Below are 18,197 nucleotides of genomic sequence, written 5' to 3'. Positions count from 1 at the left end.
CCTGAGATAGTGCTACACCGACCTCCAACTGTTCCCTGGATCTTACCCTTATCAGGGAATTGTCCAAGTAAGGGATAACTAAAATTCCCTTCCTTCGAAGGAATATCATTATTTCGGCCATTACCTTGGTAAAGACCCGGGGTGCCGTGGACCATCCATACGGCAGCGTCTGAACTGATAGTGACAGTTCTGTACCATAAACCTGAGGTACCCTTGGTGAGAAGGGTAAATTTTGACATGAAGGTAAGCATCCCTGATGTCCCGAGACATCATGTAGTCCCCTTCTTCCAGGTTCGCAATCACTGCTCTGAGTGACTCAATCTTGAATTTGAACCTCTGTATGTAAGTGTTCAAAGATTTTAGATTTAGAATCGGTCTCACCGAGCCGTCCGGCTTCGGTACCACAACAGTGTGGAATAATACCCCGTTCCCTGTTGCAGGAGGGGTATCTTGATTATCACCTGCTGGGAATACAGCTTGTGAATGGCTTCCAAAACTGTCTCCCTGTCAGAAGGAGACATCGGTAAAGCCGACTTTAGGAAACGGCGAGGGGGAGACGTCTCGAATTCTAATTTGTACCCCTGAGATATCACCTGAAGGATCCAGGGGTCTACTTGCGAGTGAGCCCACTGCGCGCTGAAATTCATTGAGACGGGCCCCCCACCGTGCCTGATTCTGCTTGTAAAGCCCCAGCGTATACTGAGGGCTTGGCAGAGGCGGGAGAGGGTTTCTGTTCCTGGGAACTGGCTGATTTCTGCAGCCTTTTTCCTCTCCCTCTGTCACGGGGCAGAAATGAGGAACCTTTTGCCCGCTTGTCCATGAAAAGACTGCGCCTGATAATACGGCGTCTTCTCATGTTGAGAGGCGACCTGGGGTACAAACGTGGATTTCCCAGCTGTTGCCGTGGCCACCAGGTCTGAAAGACCGACCCCAAATAACTCCTCCCCTTAATAAGGCAATACTTCCAAATGCCGTTTGGAATACGCATCACCTGACCACTGACGTGTCCATAACCCTCTACTGGTAGAAATGGACAACGCACTTAGACTTGATGCCAGTCGGCAAATATTCCGCTGTGCATCACGCATGTATAGAAATGCATATTTTAAATGCTCTATAGGCAAAAATATACTGTCCCTATCTAGGGTATCAATATTTTCAGTCAGGGAATCCGACCACGCCAACCCAGCACTGCACATCCAGGCTGAGGCGATTGCTGGTCGCAGTATAACACCAGTATGTGTGTAAATACATTTTAGGATACCCTCCTGCTTTCTATCAGCAGGATCCTTAAGGGCGGCCATCTCAGGAGAGGGTAGAGCCCTTACAAGCGTGTGAGCGCTTTATCCACCCTAGGGGGTGTTTCCCAACGCACCCTAACCTCTGGCGGGAAAGGATATAATGCCAATAACATTATAGAAATTATCAGTTGTTATCGGGGGAAACCCACGCATCATCACACACCTCATTTAATTTCTCAGATTCAGGAAAACTACAGGTAGTTTTTCCTCACCGAACATAATACCCCTTTTTGGTGGTACTCGTATTATCAGAAATGTGTAAAACATTTTTCATTGCCTCAATCATGTAACGTGTGGCCCTACTGGAAGTCACATTTGTCTCTTCACCGTCGACACTGGAGTCAGTATCTGTGTCGGCGTCTATATCTGCCATCTGAGGTAACGGGCGCTTTAGAGCCCCTGACGGCCTATGAGACGTCTGGACAGGCACAAGCTGAGTAGCCGGCTGTCTCATGTCAACCACTGTCTTTTATACAGAGCTGACACTGTCACGTAATTTCCAACAGTTCATCCACTCAGGTGTCGACCCCCTAGGGGGTGACATCACTATTACAGGCAATCTGCTCCGTCTCCACATCATTTTTCTCCTCATACATGTCGACACAAAAGTACCGACATACAGCACACACACAGGGAATGCTCTGATAGAGGACAGGACCCCACTAGCCCTTTGGGGAGACAGAGGGAGAGTTTGCCAGCACACACCAGAGCGCTATATATATACAGGGATAACCTTATATAAGTGTTTTTCCCCTTATAGCTGCTGTATAGTTAATACTGCGCCTAATTAGTGCCCCCCTCTCTTTTTTAACCCTTTCTGTAGTGTAGTGGACTGCAGGGGAGAGCCAGGGAGCTTCCCTCCAACGGAGCTGTGAGGGAAAATGGCGCCAGTGTGCTGAGGAGATAGGCTCCGCCCCCTTATCGGCGGCCTTATCTCCCGTTTTTCTATGTATTCTGGCAGGGGTTAAATGCATCCATATAGCCCAGGAGCTATATGTGATGCATTTTTTGCCATCCAAGGTGTTTTTATTGCGTCTCAGGGCGCCCCCCCCCCCCAGCGCCCTGCACCCTCAGTGACCGGAGTGTGAAGTGTGCTGAGAGCAATGGCGCACAGCTGCAGTGCTGTGCGCTACCTTGTTGAAGACAGGACGTCTTCTGCCGCCGATTTTCCGGACCTCTTCTGCCTTCTGGCTCTGTAAGGGGGCCGGCGGCGCGGCTCTGGGACCCATCCAAGCTGGGCCTGTGATCGTCCCTCTGGAGCTAATGTCCAGTAGCCTAAGAAGCCCAATCCACTCTGCACGCAGGTGAGTTCGCTTCTTCTCCCCTTAGTCCCTCGATGCAGTGAGCCTGTTGCCAGCAGGTCTCACTGAAAATAAAAAACCTAAACTAAAACTTTCACTAAGAAGCTCAGGAGAGCCCCTAGTGTGCACCCTTCTCGTTCGGGCACAGAGATCTAACTGAGGCTTGGAGGAGGGTCATGGGGGGAGGAGCCAGTGCACACCAGATAGTCCTAAAGCTTTCTTTAGATGTGCCCAGTCTCCTGCGGAGCCGCTATTCCCCATGGTCCTTACGGAGTCCCCAGCATCCACTTAGGACGTTAGAGAAACAGGGAGGACTACCAAGATTTGAAGGGCAGCGGGACGCTAAACTTCAAACTAGGGAGACACCCGGTAGGAAAGCCTGATTTTCACCCGCTGTTCCCGCCCGTGACTATGTTGAATGCACACAGATAGAGGAATCTTCCAGAGAGCGGACAAGGGGAAGCACAAAGTATTGGCTGCCTGACTCTTGGCTAGGCACAGTGCCATTACACTTATAGTTACTGGACTTGGAATGGTACATTTTAATGTAGGTATAAAAGTCCGACTAGTATGGAAACGTGATGGTTTACGTACTAATCCAATGTATGTGGGTCTGCACATGCGCAGGACCTGTTCTGTTCTACAAAACTGGGGCATTTTGTGCCTGTTTTGTAGGTGTGCCAAGCCTAGGATCTGCGTCACTGGACACAGACTTTGTGGACCTGGCAGCGTGGTTTCTTACTATCAGCCTGTGTGTGCTTTGACTTATGCAGACAGGGCCTGACACCAATGTGGTCAGACCCACAAACATCACATTAGTACGTAACTCATCAGCTTTCCTTACTGACCTGCATAAGGCCCAATGTTTTATTTAGTCAGACAAACAACTTACAGAGCCACACTAATCGGTGAGTCATTGGGCGGGATTCAATTCTTTTCACCCATTTCCACACTCGTTCTGTTTCTGCCCTCAGGGACGTTGTAACATTATTTCAGCTCACTAACCCCGGAGTAGCAAGGCACCCAATCCTTTACACAGCTAAACCTGATCACTATGGGCGCAATATGCGTGATAACGGAGATCATTTTAGAAAGAAAATTGGGCGTGATATATCATTTGAATCTCACCCATTATGTCCAGGCATACCAGCAAGCAAGGTCATCTAACTATAAGAGTTCTGTTTACATGCTCTCCTACACTACTGAGACCAGTATAAAATAAATATATCAGGCAGCGCTGGCTAATAATCTGTTAATAAACTTAAAAAGTTTTTAACTTTATCAAAAAAGAAAAAAACAAATGATTTTAGTTAAAAATGAAAACATGTTTATTATAATACGAAAACACTGCAACAAATACATGTAATAGCAGCATCTTTCAGTCTGACGATAGAGCAGTGGTACTACGATTGATTTAGTGGTATTCTTGGGAGTCATGAGAGGCAGAATAGTGTTTAGTTCAGACTACTATCTTTTAACAAACATTGGTCCTGCAAGGTGCATGATACAGATCATAAGTACCCCTCTTTATAGCAAATGGTTAGGCTGCGGGTGGATTAGGCTGCTGGTGGAGAGGGTTAGGCTGCGGGAGGGGTGGATTAGGGTTGGGCTGAGGGAGGAGAGGGTTAGGGTTGGGCTGCGGGAGGAGAGGGTTAGGGTTGGGCTGCGGGAGGAGAGGGTTAGGGTTGGGCTGCGGGAGGAGAGGGTTAGGGTTGGGCTGCGGGAGGAGAGGGTTAGGCTGTGGGAGGAGAGGGTTAGGCTGTGGGAGGAGAGGGTTAGGATTAGGCTGCGGGAGGAGAGGGTTAGGGTTATCCATGTGAGGAAGCCGCTGACACGTGCTAGAGGCGGAGAAATGCGTTATTTGGCATTATTAACCAGATAATTTGGCACCATTATCTGGAGAAAGGCATTTACTGTGAGCTGTGACAACCCTGCTATTTACCTCCATTGTTGCTTTAGATGGCCGTATGGGATCATAAAGTGACCCAAACTACACTATAGTGATTTAAAGAGCAGTGGACATCAATGCTGCAATATCCTTAAATAAATGCCTGTGAGAATAAAGGGAGGAGATATTTACAGCTGCCTCAGTATAAGTATATTCTGGGTGCTATACATTTCTACCAGAGGACTCTAGAGATTTGGATTATACTAATTAAACACACTAGACTCTAATAACCATTGTGACTGTGATGTAAAAGTCCAAATAGCCAATATAATGAGAGCACATTTATTGATGCAAGTATGGACTCTGCATATGAATTTACCTATATAGCTTATAATAGGATTTTAATCCTTTTCTCGTAGTCCGTAGAGGATGCTGGGGTCCAAATTAGTACCATGGGTATAGACGGGTCCACTAGGAGCCACTGGCACTTTAAGAGTTTGAGAGTGTGGGCTGGCTCCTTCCTCTATGCCCCTCCTACCAGACTCAGTCTAGAAACTGTGCCCGAGGAGACGGACAACTTCGAGAGAAAGATTTTACACAGATAGTGGCGAGATTCACACCAGCTCACACACAAGGCAAACCAAGCTAACTAGCTTGAAACATCAGCAACGGCTGAACAAGTATTACTTACCAAGCAACAAAACAGTGCTTAACCAAGAACTAAGCAGTACTGAACTAAGTAACCACTGCAGGATCACGAAGCGCTGGGCGGGCGCCCAGCATCCTCTACGGACTACGAGAAAAGGATTTACCGGTAGGTAATTAAAATCCTATTTTCTCTTACGTCCTAGAGGATGCTGGGGTCCACATTAGTACCATGGGGATGTACCAAAGCTCCCAGAACGGGAGGAAGAGCGTGGAGGCTCCTGCAGAACTTATTGACCAAACTTCAGGTCCTAAGCGGCCAAGGTATTGAACTTGTAGAACTATGCAAACGTGTTCGACCCCGACCACGGAGCCGCTCGGCAAAGCTGTAAAGCCGAGACACCCCGGGCAGCCGCCCAGGAAGAACCCACCTTACGAGTAGAGTGGGCCTTAACAGACGTAGGACACGGCAATCCTGCCGTAGAATACGCATGCTGGTGAACCTCATCCAGCGAGGATCGTCTGCTTAGAAGCAGGACACCCACGTTTCTTGGGATCATACAGGACAGAGAGTCCGATTTTCTGTGACGAGTAGTCCTCTTCACATAGATTTACAAAGCCCTTACAACATCCAAGGACTTTGATGAAATTGAGGAGTCAGTAGCAACTGGCACCACAATAGGTTGGGTGATATGAAATGCCGACACAACCTTTGGAAGAAATTGCTGACGCGTTCTGAGCTCAGCTCTATCTTCATGGAAAATCAAGTAGGGGCTCTTGCATGACAATGCCCCCAATTCTGACACAAGTCTAGCAGATGCCAATGCCAACAGTGTGACCACCTTCCAAGTAAGAAACTTGACATCCACCTTCTGCAAAGGTTCGAACCAAACCGATTGCACGAACTGCAGCACCACATTAAGATCCCAAGGTGCCGTAGGAGGCACAAAGGGTGGTTGGATGTGCAGAACCCCTTTCAAGAATGTCTGAACCTCAGGGAGAGCAGCCAATTGTTTCTGGAAGAAAATGGACAAGGCCGAAATCTGGACCTTTATGGAGCCCAAGCGTAGGTCCACATCCACACCTGCTTGCAGAAAGAGGAGAAACCGCCCTAGTTGAAACTCCAGTGTTGGAAACTTCTTGGATTCACACCAAGACACATACTTTTTCCAAATCCGATGGTAATGTTTAGATGTTACTCCCTTCCTAGCTTGTATCAGCGTAGGAATGACCTTTTTCGGAATACCCTTCCGAGCTAAGATCTGGCGCTCAACCTCCATGCCGTCAAACGTAGACGCAGTAAGTCCTGATAGGCGAACGGCCCCTGTTGCAGAAGGTCCTTGCGAAGAGGCCTCGGATCCTCCAGCAGAAATTCCAGAAGATCCACTTACCAAGCCCTCCTTGGCCAGTCCGGAGCAATGAGGATCGCCTGAACTCTTGTTGTTTTTATTAGTTTGTGAATCCTTGGGATGAGTGGAAATGGAGGGAACACATACACTGACTGGAACACCCACGGAGTTACCAGTGCATCCACCTGCGAAGCTTCTTGTTGAGGCGAGAGGCCATCATGTCTACCTGAGGTACACCCCATTGACTTGTCACCTCTGCGAACACCTCCGGGTGGAGGCCCCATTCTCCTGGATGGAGATTGTGTCTGCTGAGGAAGTCTGCTTCCCAGTTGTCCACTCCCGGAATGAAGATTGCCGATAGTGCCACGGCGTGCTTTTCTGCCCAGAGGAGGATTCTTGTTACCTCTGACATTGCCGCTCTGCTCTTCATTCCACCCTGTCTGTTTATGTAGGACACTGCCGTTACATTGTCTGACTGAACGTGAATGGCCTGATCTTGCAGAGGATGTGCCGCTTGTAGAAGGCCATTGTATATGGCCTTTAGTTCCAGAATGTTTATCGGAAGGATGGATTCCAGACTTAACCACTTTCCTTGGAAGTTTTCCCCTTGAGTGACCACTCCCCAATCTCTGAGACTTGCATCCGTGGTTAGAAGGATCCAATTCTGAATCCCGAACCTACGGCCCTTGAGTAGGTGAGAAGTTTGCAGCCACCAGAGGAGTGAAATTCTGGCTTTCGGCGCCAGGCGTAACCGCTGGTGCATGTGAACATGTGATCCGACCATTTGTCTAGGAGATCCAGTTGGAAGGACCTCGCATGGCATCTTCCGTACGGAAGAGCCTCGTAGGAGGCTACTATCATCCCCAGAAGGCGAATACACTGATGAACCGATACCTGGGCTGGCTTCAGGACATCCCGTGCCATTGATTGGATCACCAATGCTTTCTCTACCGGTAAAAACACCATCTGCACTTCCCTGTCCAGTATCATATCCAGGAGAGCAGCCTCCTTGTTGGCTCCAAATGTGACTTTGGAAGGTTCAGGATCCACCCATGATCCTGGAGTAGTCGAGTTGAGAGAGCAATACTCTGCAACAACCAGATATGGAATCGTCCAGATATGGAATTATGTTCACTCCTTGCCTGCGGAGGAGTAGCATCATCTCTGCCATGACCTTGGTGAACACTCTCGGTGCCTGGAACTGATAGTGGCAATCCAGCAGCGCAAATCTGAGATAAGCCTGGTGAGATGGCCAGATTGGAATGTGAAGGTATGCATCCTTGATATCCAGGGATACCAGGAATTCCACCTCCTCCAGACCTGAGATCACCGCTCTCAGAGACTCTATCTTGAATTTGAATTCCCTCAAGTAGGGGTTCAATGACTTTAGGTTTAATATCGGCCTAAACGAACCGTCCGGTTTCGGTACCACAAACAGGTTTGAGTAATAACCCTTGTGTTTTAGGTGAGGTGGAACTGGAACAATAACATTTGTTTGGACCAATTTTCAAATGGCTTCTTGCAGGATAGCACTTTCTGTCAGTGAAACTGGTAAGCCTGATTTGAAGAATCTGTGAGGCGGGAGTTCCTGAAACTCTAGTCTGTAGCCCTGGGTAACAATGTCTGTCACCCAACGGTCTAGGCATGATGACACCCAGATGTGACTGAAATCTTTTAGTCTCGTTCCCACCTGCCCGATCTCCAGGCTGGGAGGTCCACCATCATGCCGCAGATTTTGAGGAAGCAGAAACTGGTTTCTGTTCCTGAGAACCTGTTGGTGCAGGTTTTCTGGATTTTCCCTGACCCCCCCTAAAGAAGGTGGAAGGGGATTTGGATTTTTTAAATTTTGCGGTCCGAAAGGACTGCAGTGTAGACGTAGGATAAGATTTCCTAGTCGGTGGTGCTGCTGAGGGGAGAAAGGTTGACTTACCCGCAGTTGCCGTGGAGATCCACGCATCCAATGCGTCCCCAAACAGAGCCTGACCTGTGAAGGGTAGGTTCTCCACACTTTTCTTGGATTCTGCATCCGCAGTCCATTGGCGTAGCCAGAGTCCTCTGCGTGCAGAGACCGCCATGGAAGTATCCCTTGCATTCAGCATCAAGATCTTTCATAGCCTCCACCATGAAGCCAGCAGAATCCTGTATGTGACGTAAAAACAAGTCAACGTCACTCCTATCCATAGTATCTAAGTCCTCTAGTAATGTGCCTGACCACTTTATTGAACAAGCAACAGTGGTCCTTAAAGCCACGCCTGTAGCAGTGTATAGTGATTTGAGCGTAGTCTCAATCTTGCGGTCAACAGGCTCTTTTAAGGCGGTTGAACCAGGGACAGGTAAAACCACCTTTTTAGACAACCTAGATACAGAAGCGTCTACTATAGGTGGGTTTTCCCACTTCTTTCTATCCTCTTCAGGGAATGGGAAAGCAATGAGAATTCTTTTAGGGATCTAGAATTTTTTCTCTGGGTTTTCCCAGGATTTTTCAAAAAAAGAGTTTAACTCCTTAGAAGCAGGGAAGGTAAGCGAGGATTTCCTATTTTCTGTAAGATAAGATTCCTCTACTTGTTCAGGTACCTTCTCAGAAATATGTAAAACATCCCTAATGGCTTCAATCATTGGTTGCACCCCTTTAGCAAGGAATGCATCACCCCCCTGCATATACCCCATCACCGCCCTGTATCACAGTCAGTATCAGTGTCAACTTGCATTATCTGGGCAAGTGTACGTTTTTACGGGTATGTAGGTGGGGTATTTGAGGAAGTAGTGGGGGCTGAATACGTCAAACCCTCTACAGATTTTCTCAAACTTTGTCTCTTTCTCATTATCTGACATCCTTGATGAAATCTGGGATATCATTCCCCTTAAAGAATCCACCCATGGGGTTTCGGATTCAGAAGGTTGGGAAAGCACATTGCAGTCCTGAGTACATGGAACAGACTCATCAGGAGAAGATACACACTCTGCAGCACATGACACAGAGTCCTTAGACATGGTAATGTGGATATATACACTCACACACACACACACAGGAAAGTGTCAGACACAGTTTCCCCCAGAGTACCTTCAGAGAGTCACAGAGTATGAGGAGCCAGCCACAGAGCGCCCCAGTGGGCAGTTATTATGATAAAAGCCTGGCGCTGACTAACCTTAATAGGTTAATTAGTACTAACTACACTCACCCCCCCTGTCTATAACACCCTGGTACCGCAGAGGATAACTGGAGTTATGTGGGGGTCAGCGCTCCCTGTCAGCGTCCTGCTTCAGTGATCTGCAGGGAAAAAATAATACCGGGGGCTTCTGGCCCATTAAACACCATTTACCCTTTTCTGTCATGCCAATCATGGTTTCAGCTCTGCTGCTGTTACAAAGAGGCATCGGAGGCAGAATATACCTTTTACGTATCACAGCCTCAATCTCAGCTTTAAATAGCGTTAGCCGTTGTATCATTAAGTAACGATAATTAATGACACGTTACTGGGCTAAATTGCGAAGGGTCATAAACAGACCCCTGGAACAGCCTCAGCCATAATAGCTAAATAGAATAATAAAACACAGCTATCCTGTGTTGAGCAACCCTCTCACGAAGTGCCTTCCCTACTAGCTCAAAAGGAAGAGCATTTATAGATAGCTAACTAGGTGGGCATTTATCAAATGAAAGTACTAACAGCCAGCTTATGCCATGCTAGAGGCTGTGCTAGAAAAATGGCAGCTAGGAAATGATTGGTACTTTATCTCTCTCCACAATTTGATAAATCTCCCCCTAAGATTGTGAAACTGCATCTTACCCAGTAACGTGGGGGTCTTCTGACTCTCCATCATCATGTCCTATGATAAATCTCTCCAGTCAGCAGGTGAATGATGATCTGTGCCAGACGCTCTAACCTTCACCGGACGGCTCAATCTATAAACATAGGAAAAGTGGTTACAAAAATTAAAGCTTCATATTGAATATTAAAGACGTTCCAAGTAAAATCTAGTGTGTATATATTGGTGATGTCTGAGCCAAGTAGCATATTGGATGCTGGGGATACTGAGGAGGGGATAACGGAAAACTAGGAGTGAGATGAAACCAGAAGTGTTCCGCATTTAATATGATTGCAGTTTGACATTCCTGGGTCAAAAGTGCCAATAGTTGGTGGCCGGTAATATACCCGTCCTAGCACCAGCTGTAACACACTGTCCGGTGTCTCCAATAGTGTCTGGTTTAATCTGATAAATAAATCATGTGGAACAATCTACATGTAATTACTCTGCATAGTACGAATTGATCCATTGTACACTGATCCATAAATGTTGAAATTTCTGTTACCCTTACTGACCAGGGAACCCCCTGGATCCGCTTCCCCTGACGCTCTCCCTTACGGGGTCTCTAATCCTCCCGCAATCCCTGACCAGGTGACAGACAAGGTGGTTAAGCAGTCATCCTATTGTTACTTGGCTGTACAGGGTCACCAACTCAGGACCCTCAGTCTGCTCTTAAGTCTATACTATAAGTCTCTTCTCTCCCCTCCACGCAGTCCCTCGGGCCCATTTTCCCCACCCCCCAACAACATTCATGTGGGGTTTTCTTATTTCCTTTGCACAGCCTTACCTACTCCTGTTCTAGAGGAGTTCAACATCCTCATCTACAGAATCTCGAAACTTTCAACATCCCTACTGATGCAGTCAACTATATCCTTCTAGATCTTTTGTGGTCTCCCCCAGTGGACAGCATCTCCCACTCATCATGAAGGACATTCCCAGGGCCTTGAGTTCCCCTGTCTCTGCAACATCTCCATGTTTAATATGAAAACCCTTATCCATTCTCTCCAATTTCCTGCTTTCTCTGACGTCCTAGTGGATGCTGGGAACTCCGAAAGGACCATGGGGAATAGCGGGCTCCGAAGGAGGCTGGGCACTCTAGAAAGATTTATGACTACCTGGTGTGCACTGGCTCCTCCCACTATGACCCTCCTCCAAGCCTCAGTTAGATCTTGTGCCCGGCCGAGGTTGGATGCACACTAGGGGCTCTCCTGAGCCCTTAGAAAGAAAGTATAGATTTAGGTTTTTTATTTTCAGTGAGACCTGCTGGCAACAGGCTCACTGCAGCGAGGGACTAAGGGGAGAAGAAGCGAACTCGCCTGCTTGCAGCCGGATTGGGCTTCTTAGGCTACTGGACACCATTAGCTCCAGAGGGATCGACCGCAGGCCCAGTCCTTGGTGTTCGGTCCCGGAGCCGCGCCGCCGTCCCCCTTACAGAGCCAGAAGCAAGAAGAGGTCCGGAAAATCGGCGGCAGAAGACATCAGTCTTCACCAAGGTAGCGCACAGCACTGCAGCTGTGCGCCATTGCTCCTCATACACACTTCACACTCCGGTCACTGAGGGTGCAGGGCGCTTGGGGGGGGCGCCCTGAGCAGCAATAAAAACACCTTGGCTGGCAAAAATACCACAATATATAGCCCCAGAGGCTATATATGTGGTAAATACCCCTGCCAGAATCCAGAAAAAAGCGGGAGAATAGGCAGCGGAAAAGGGGCGGAGCTATCTCCCTCAGACACACTGGCGCCATTTTCTCTTCACAGTGCAGCTGGAAGAAAGCTCCCCAGGCTCTCCCCTGTAGTTTTCAGGCTCAAAGGGTTAAAAAGAGAGGGGGGGCACTAAATTTAGGCGCAATATTGTATATACAAGCAGCTATGGGGGAAAATTCACTCAGTTATAGTGTTAATCCCCACATTATATAGCGCTCTGGTGTGTGCTGGCATACTCTCTCTCTGTCTCCCCAAAGGGCTTTGTGGGGTCCTGTCCTCAGTCAGAGCATTCCCTGTGTGTGTGCGGTGTGTCGGTACAGCTGTGTCGACATGTTTGAGGAGGAGGCTTATATAGTGACGGAGCAGATGCCGATAAATGTGATGTCGCCCCCTGTGGGGCCGACACCAGAGTGGATGGTTAGGTGAAAGGTATTAACAGACAGTGTCAACTCCTTACATAAAAGGGTGGATGACGTAACAGCTGTGGGACAGCCGGCTTCTTAGCCCGCGCCTGCCCAGGCGTCTCAAAGGCCATCAGGGGCTCAAAAACGCCCGCTCATTCAGATGGCAGACACAGATGTCGACACGGAGTCTGACTCCAGTGTCGACAAGGTTGAGACATATACACAATCCACTAGGAACATCCGTGACTTGATCCCGGCAATAAAAAATGTGTTACACATTTCTGACATTAACCTCTAAAAATGGGTTTTTATGTTTGGGGAGAAAAAGCAGGCAGTGTTTTGTTCCCCCATCAGATGAATGAATGAAGTGTGTGAAAAGCGTGGGTTCCCCCTGATAAGAAACTGGTAATTTCTAAAAAGTTACTGATGGCGTACCTTTTCCCGCCAGAGGATAAGTTACGCTGGGAGATATCCCCTAGGGTGGATAAGGCGCTCACACGTTTGTCAAAAAAGGTGGCACTGCCGTCTTAGGATACGGCCACTTTGAAAGTACCTGTTGATAAAAAGCAGGAGCCTATCCTGAAGTCTGTATTTACACACTCAGGTACTAGACTGAAACCTGCAGAGCGTGCTGCTGCAGCGTGGTCGGTGACCCTGTCAAACATACTAGTTTGCTAACATGAGAACATATTAAAGACGTCGTCTTATATATGAGGGATGCACAGAGGGATATTTTGCCGGCTGGCATCCAAAATGAATGTAATGTCCATTCTGTCAGGAGGGTATTAGAGACCTGTGACTGGACAGGTGATGCTGACTTTAAAAGGCGCATAGAGATTCTACCTTATAAGGGTGAGGAATTATTTGGGGATGGTCTCTGGGACCTCGTATCCGCAGCAACAGCTGGGAAGAAATATTTTTACCTCAGTTTTCCTCACAGACTAAGAAAGCACTGTATTATCAGGTACAGTCCTTTCGGCTTCAGAAAAGCAAGCGGGTCAAAGGCGCTTCCTTTCTGTACAGAGACAAGGGAAGAGGGAAAAAGCTGCACCAGTCAGCCTGTTCCCAGAATCATAATTCTTCTCTCGCTTCCTCTGAGTCCACAGCATGACGCGGGGGCTCCACAGGTGTAGCCAGGTACGGTGGGGGGCCGTCTCAAAAATTTCAGCGATCAGTGGGCTCGCTCACAGGTGGATCCCTGTTTCATTCAAGTAGTATTTCAGGGGTACAAGTTGGAATTCGAGATGTCTTCCCCCCGCCGTTTCCTCAAATATGCCTTGCCGACAACTCCCTCAGGCAGGGAGGCTGTGCTAGAGGCAATTAATAAGCTGTATTCCCAGCAGGTAATACTTAAGGTGCCCCTACTTCAACAAGGACGGGGTTACTATTCCACACGGTTTGGGGTACCGAAACCGCATGGTTCGGTGTGACCCTTTTTTATATTTAAAATCCTTGAACATAAAAAAATTCAAGTTCAAGATGGAATCACTCAGGGCGGTTATTGCAAGCCTGGACGAGGGGGATTACATGGTATCCCGGGACATCAAGGATGCTTACCTGCATGTCCCCATTTACTATCCTCGCCAGGAGTACCTCAGATTTGTGGTACAGGATTACCATTACCAAGTCCAGACTCTGCCGTTTGGACTGTACATGGCACCGAGGGTGTTACCAAGGTAATGGCCGGAATGATGATACTCCTTCGAAAAAGGGGAGTTTTTAATGATCCCGTACTTGGACAATCTCCTTATAAGGGCGAGGTCCAAGGAGCAGTTGCTAGTCGGGGTAGCACTATTTTGGAAAGTGCTACAACAGCACGGTTGGATTCTAAACAGTCCAAAGACACAGCTGTTTCCTACGACACGTCTACTGTTCCTGGGGATGGTTCTGGACACAGACCAGAAATAAGTGTTTCTCCCGGAGGAGAAAGCCAAGGAGCTGTCATCTCTAGTCAGAGACCTCCTGAAGCCAAAACAGTTATCGGTGCATCATTGCACGCGAGTCCTGGGAAAAATGATAGCTTCCTACGAAGCAATCCCATTCGGCAGGTTCCATGCAAGAACTTTTCAGGGGGACCTGTTAGACAAGTGGTCCGGATCACATCTTCAGATGCATCGGCTGATAACCATGTCTCCAAGGACTAGGGTATCTCTACTGTAGTGGCTGCAGAGTGCCCATCTTCAAGAGGGCCGCAGGTTCGACATACAGGACTAGGTCCTAGTGACCATGGATGCCAGCCTTTGAGGCTGGGGGGCAGTCACACAGGGAAGAAGCTTCCAGGGACTTTGGTCAAGTCAGGTGACTTCCCTACATAAATATTCTGGAACAGAGGGCCATTTACAATGCCCTGAGTCAGGCAAGGCCTCTGCTTCAAAACCGGCCGGTCCTGATCCAATCAGACAACATCACGGCAGTCGCCCATGTAAACCAACAGGGCGGCACAAGAAGCAGGATGGCGATGGCAGAAGCCACAAGGATTCTCCGATGGGCGGAAAATCATGTGTTAGCACTGTCAGCAGTGTTCATTCCCGGAGTGGACAACTGGGAAGCAGATCTTCTCAGCAGACACGACTTCCACCCGAGAGAGTGGGGACTTCATCCAGAAGTCTTCCAAAGGGTTGTACACCATTGGGAAAGGCCACAGGTGGACATGAAGGCGTCCCGCCTCAACAAAAAGCTATAAAAGATATTGCGCCAGGTCAAGGAACCTTCAGGCGATAGCTGTGGACGCTCTGGTAACACCGTGGGTGTACCAGTCGGTTTATGTGTTGCCCCCTCTGCCTCTCATACCAAAGGTACTGAGAATAATAAGAAGGCGAGGAGTAAGAACGATACTCGTGGTTCCGGATTGGCCAAGAAGAGCCTGGTACCCAGAACTTCAAGAAATTATATCAGAGGACCCATGGCCTCTGCCGCTCAGACAGGACCTGCTGCAGCAGGGGCCCTGTCTGTTCCAAGACTTACCGCGGCTACGTTTTGATGGCATGGCGGTTGAACGCCGGATCCTAAAGGAAAAGGGCATTCCAGAGGAAGTCATTCCTACGCTGATTCAAGCCAGGAAAGATGTAACTGCAAAACATTATCACCGCATATGGCGGAAATATGTTGCTTGGTGTGAGGCCACAAAAGGCCCCAACAGAGGAATTTCAACTAGGTCGATTTCTGCATTTCCTACAAGCAGGAGTGTCTATGGGCCTAAAATTAGGCTCCATTAAGATACAGATCTCGGCTCTGTCGATTTTCTTCCAGAAAGAATTAGCTTCAGTACCTGAAGTTCAGACATTGTAAAAGGAGTGCTGCATATTCAGCCCCCGGTTGTGCCTCCAGTGGCACCTTGGGATCTCAACGTGGTGTTGAGTTTTTAAAATCACATTGGTTTGAACCACTAAAAACCGTGGATCTAAAATATCTCACGCGGAAAGTGGTCATATTATTGGCCTTGGCTTCGGCCAGGCGTGTATCAGAATTGGCGGCTTTGTCATATAAAAGTCCTTATCTGATTTTCCATATGGATAGGGCAGAATTGAGGACTCGTCCCCAGTTTCTCCCTAAGGTGGTATCAGTTTTTCACTTGAACCAACCTATTGTGGTGCCTGCGGCTACTAGGGACTTGGAGGATTCCAAGTTACTGGACGTAGTCAGGGCCTTGAAAAATTATGTTTCCAGGACGGCTAGAGTCAAGAAAATTGACTCGCTATTTATCCTGTATGCACCCAACAGGCTGGGTGCTCCTGCTTCTAAGCAGACTATCGCTCGCTGGATCTGTGACACGATTCAGCAGGCGCATTCTGCGGCTGGACTGCCGCATCCTAAATCAGTGAGAGCCCATTCCACAGGGAAGGTGGGCTCATCTTGGGCGGCTGCCCGAGGGGTCTCGGCTTTACAACTTTGCCGAGCTGCAACTTGGTCAGGGGCAAACACGTTTGCAAAATTCTACAAATTTGATACCCTGGCTGAGGAGGACCTTGAGTTCTCTCATTCGGTGCTGCAGAGTCATCCGCACTCTCCTGCCCGTTTGGGAGCTTTGGTATAATCCCCATGGTCCTTTCGGAGTTCCCAGCATCCACTAGGACGTCAGAGAAAATAAGATTTTACTCACCGGTAAATCTATTTCTCGTAGTCCGTAGTGGATGCTGGGCGCCCATCCCAAGTGCGGATTGTCTGCAATACTTGTAAATAGTTATTGCTAACTAAAGGGTTATTGTTGAGCCATCTGTTGAGAGGCTCAGTTGTTTTCATACTGTCAAACTGGATATAGTATCACGAGTTGTACGGTGTGATTGGTGTAGCTGGTATGAGTCTTACCCGGGATTCAAAATCCTTCCTTATTATGTCAGCTCGTCCGGGCACAGTGTCCTAACTGAGGCTTGGAGGAGGGTCATAGTGGGAGGAGCCAGTGCACACCAGGTAGTCATAAATCTTTCTAGAGTGCCCAGCCTCCTTCGGAGCCCGCTATTCCCCATGGTCCTTTCGGAGTTCCCAGCATCCACTACGCTCCTCATACACACTTCACACTCCGGTCACTGAGGGTGCAGGGCGCTGGGGGGGGGGGGCGCCCTGAGGCAGCAATAGAAACACCTTGGCTGGCTAAAATACCTCAATATATAGCCCCTGGGGCTATATATGAGGTAAATACCCCTGCCAGAATCCCATAAAAAGAGGGAGAATACGCCACGAAAAAGGGGCGGAGCCTATCTCCTCAGCACACTGGCGCCATTTTTCCCTCACAGCTCGGCTGGAAGGAAGCTCCCTGGCTCTTCCCTGCAATTCTACAGTACAGTAAGAGGGAAAAGAGAGGGGGGGCATTAAAATTGGCACTGTATACAGTATATTATATTGAAAAGCAGCTATTAGGGACATAACTCAGTTAGTCCCTGTATATATATAGCGCTCTGGTGTGTGCTGGCATACTCTTACTCTGTCCCCCCAAAGGGCTTTTGTGGGTCCTGTCCTCTGTTGGAGTATTCCCTGTGTGTGTGGAGTGTGTCGGTACGGCTGTGTCGACATGTTTGAGGAGGATAATGATGTGGAGGGGGAGCAGATGCCTTTAGCAGGGATGTCACCCCCTGGGGGTCAGACACCTGAGTGGATGGTATTATGGCAGGAAATGAGTGCACGTATAGACTCCTTACATAAAAAATTTGACGACATGCTGACTGTGGGACAGCCGAGTCTTCAGCTCGTGCCTGTCCAGGTGTCTCAAAAGTCATCAGGGGCTCTGAAACGCCCGCTATCTCAGGTGGCACAAGTAGATGTCGACACGGATACTGACACCAGTGTCGACGACGATGAGTCAAATTTAATGCCCGTTAAGGCCATTCACTGCATGATTGAGGCAATGAAAGAGGTGTTAAATATTTCTGATTTACATCCAGGTACCACAAAAAAGGGTATTATGTTTGGGGAGAAAAAACTACCTGTAGTTTTTCCCCCGTCAGATGAATTAAATGAAGTGTGTGAAGAAGCGTGGGCTTCCCCTGTTAAGAAATTGGTAATTCCTAAGAAGCTACTAATGGCGTTCCCTTTCCCGCCAGAGGATAGGTTACGTTGGGAAACACCCCCGAAGGTGGATAAAGCGCTCACACGTTTGTCTAAAAAGGTGGCACTACCGTCCCAGGATACGGCCTCCCTTAAGGAACCTGTTGATAGAAAGCAGGAGGCGATCCTGAAGTCTGTATATACACACTCAGGCATTATACTCAGACCAGCTATTGCGTCAGCATGGATGTGCAGTGCTGCCGCTGCGTGGTCAGATAAACTGTCAGAAGATATTGACACGTTAGACAGAGACACGATCCTGC

The 18,197-nt window shown here is 48.4% G+C and overlaps 1 protein-coding gene across 3 annotated transcripts in view; it reads right to left on the bottom strand.

The window, feature by feature from the left end:
• Window positions 1–18,197, bottom strand: part of LOC135054837 (zinc finger protein 271-like) — a 231,537-nt gene that overhangs the window by 141,241 nt on the left and 72,099 nt on the right. For all 3 annotated transcript variants that reach the window (XM_063958225.1, XM_063958223.1, XM_063958222.1), the window contains exon 2: window positions 10,270–10,385. In XM_063958225.1, coding sequence (XP_063814295.1) covers window positions 10,270–10,306 — 37 coding nt within the window. In that variant the 5' untranslated portion in view covers window positions 10,307–10,385. The remainder of the gene's footprint in view (window positions 1–10,269; window positions 10,386–18,197) is intronic.

This window comes from Pseudophryne corroboree, chromosome 3 (genome assembly GCF_028390025.1).
Source record: "Pseudophryne corroboree isolate aPseCor3 chromosome 3, aPseCor3.hap2, whole genome shotgun sequence".
Taxonomy (NCBI): Eukaryota; Metazoa; Chordata; class Amphibia; order Anura; family Myobatrachidae; genus Pseudophryne; species Pseudophryne corroboree.
The sequence above is the reverse complement of the archived record's forward strand: the minus strand, read 5'-3'. Positions and strand labels throughout refer to the sequence as shown.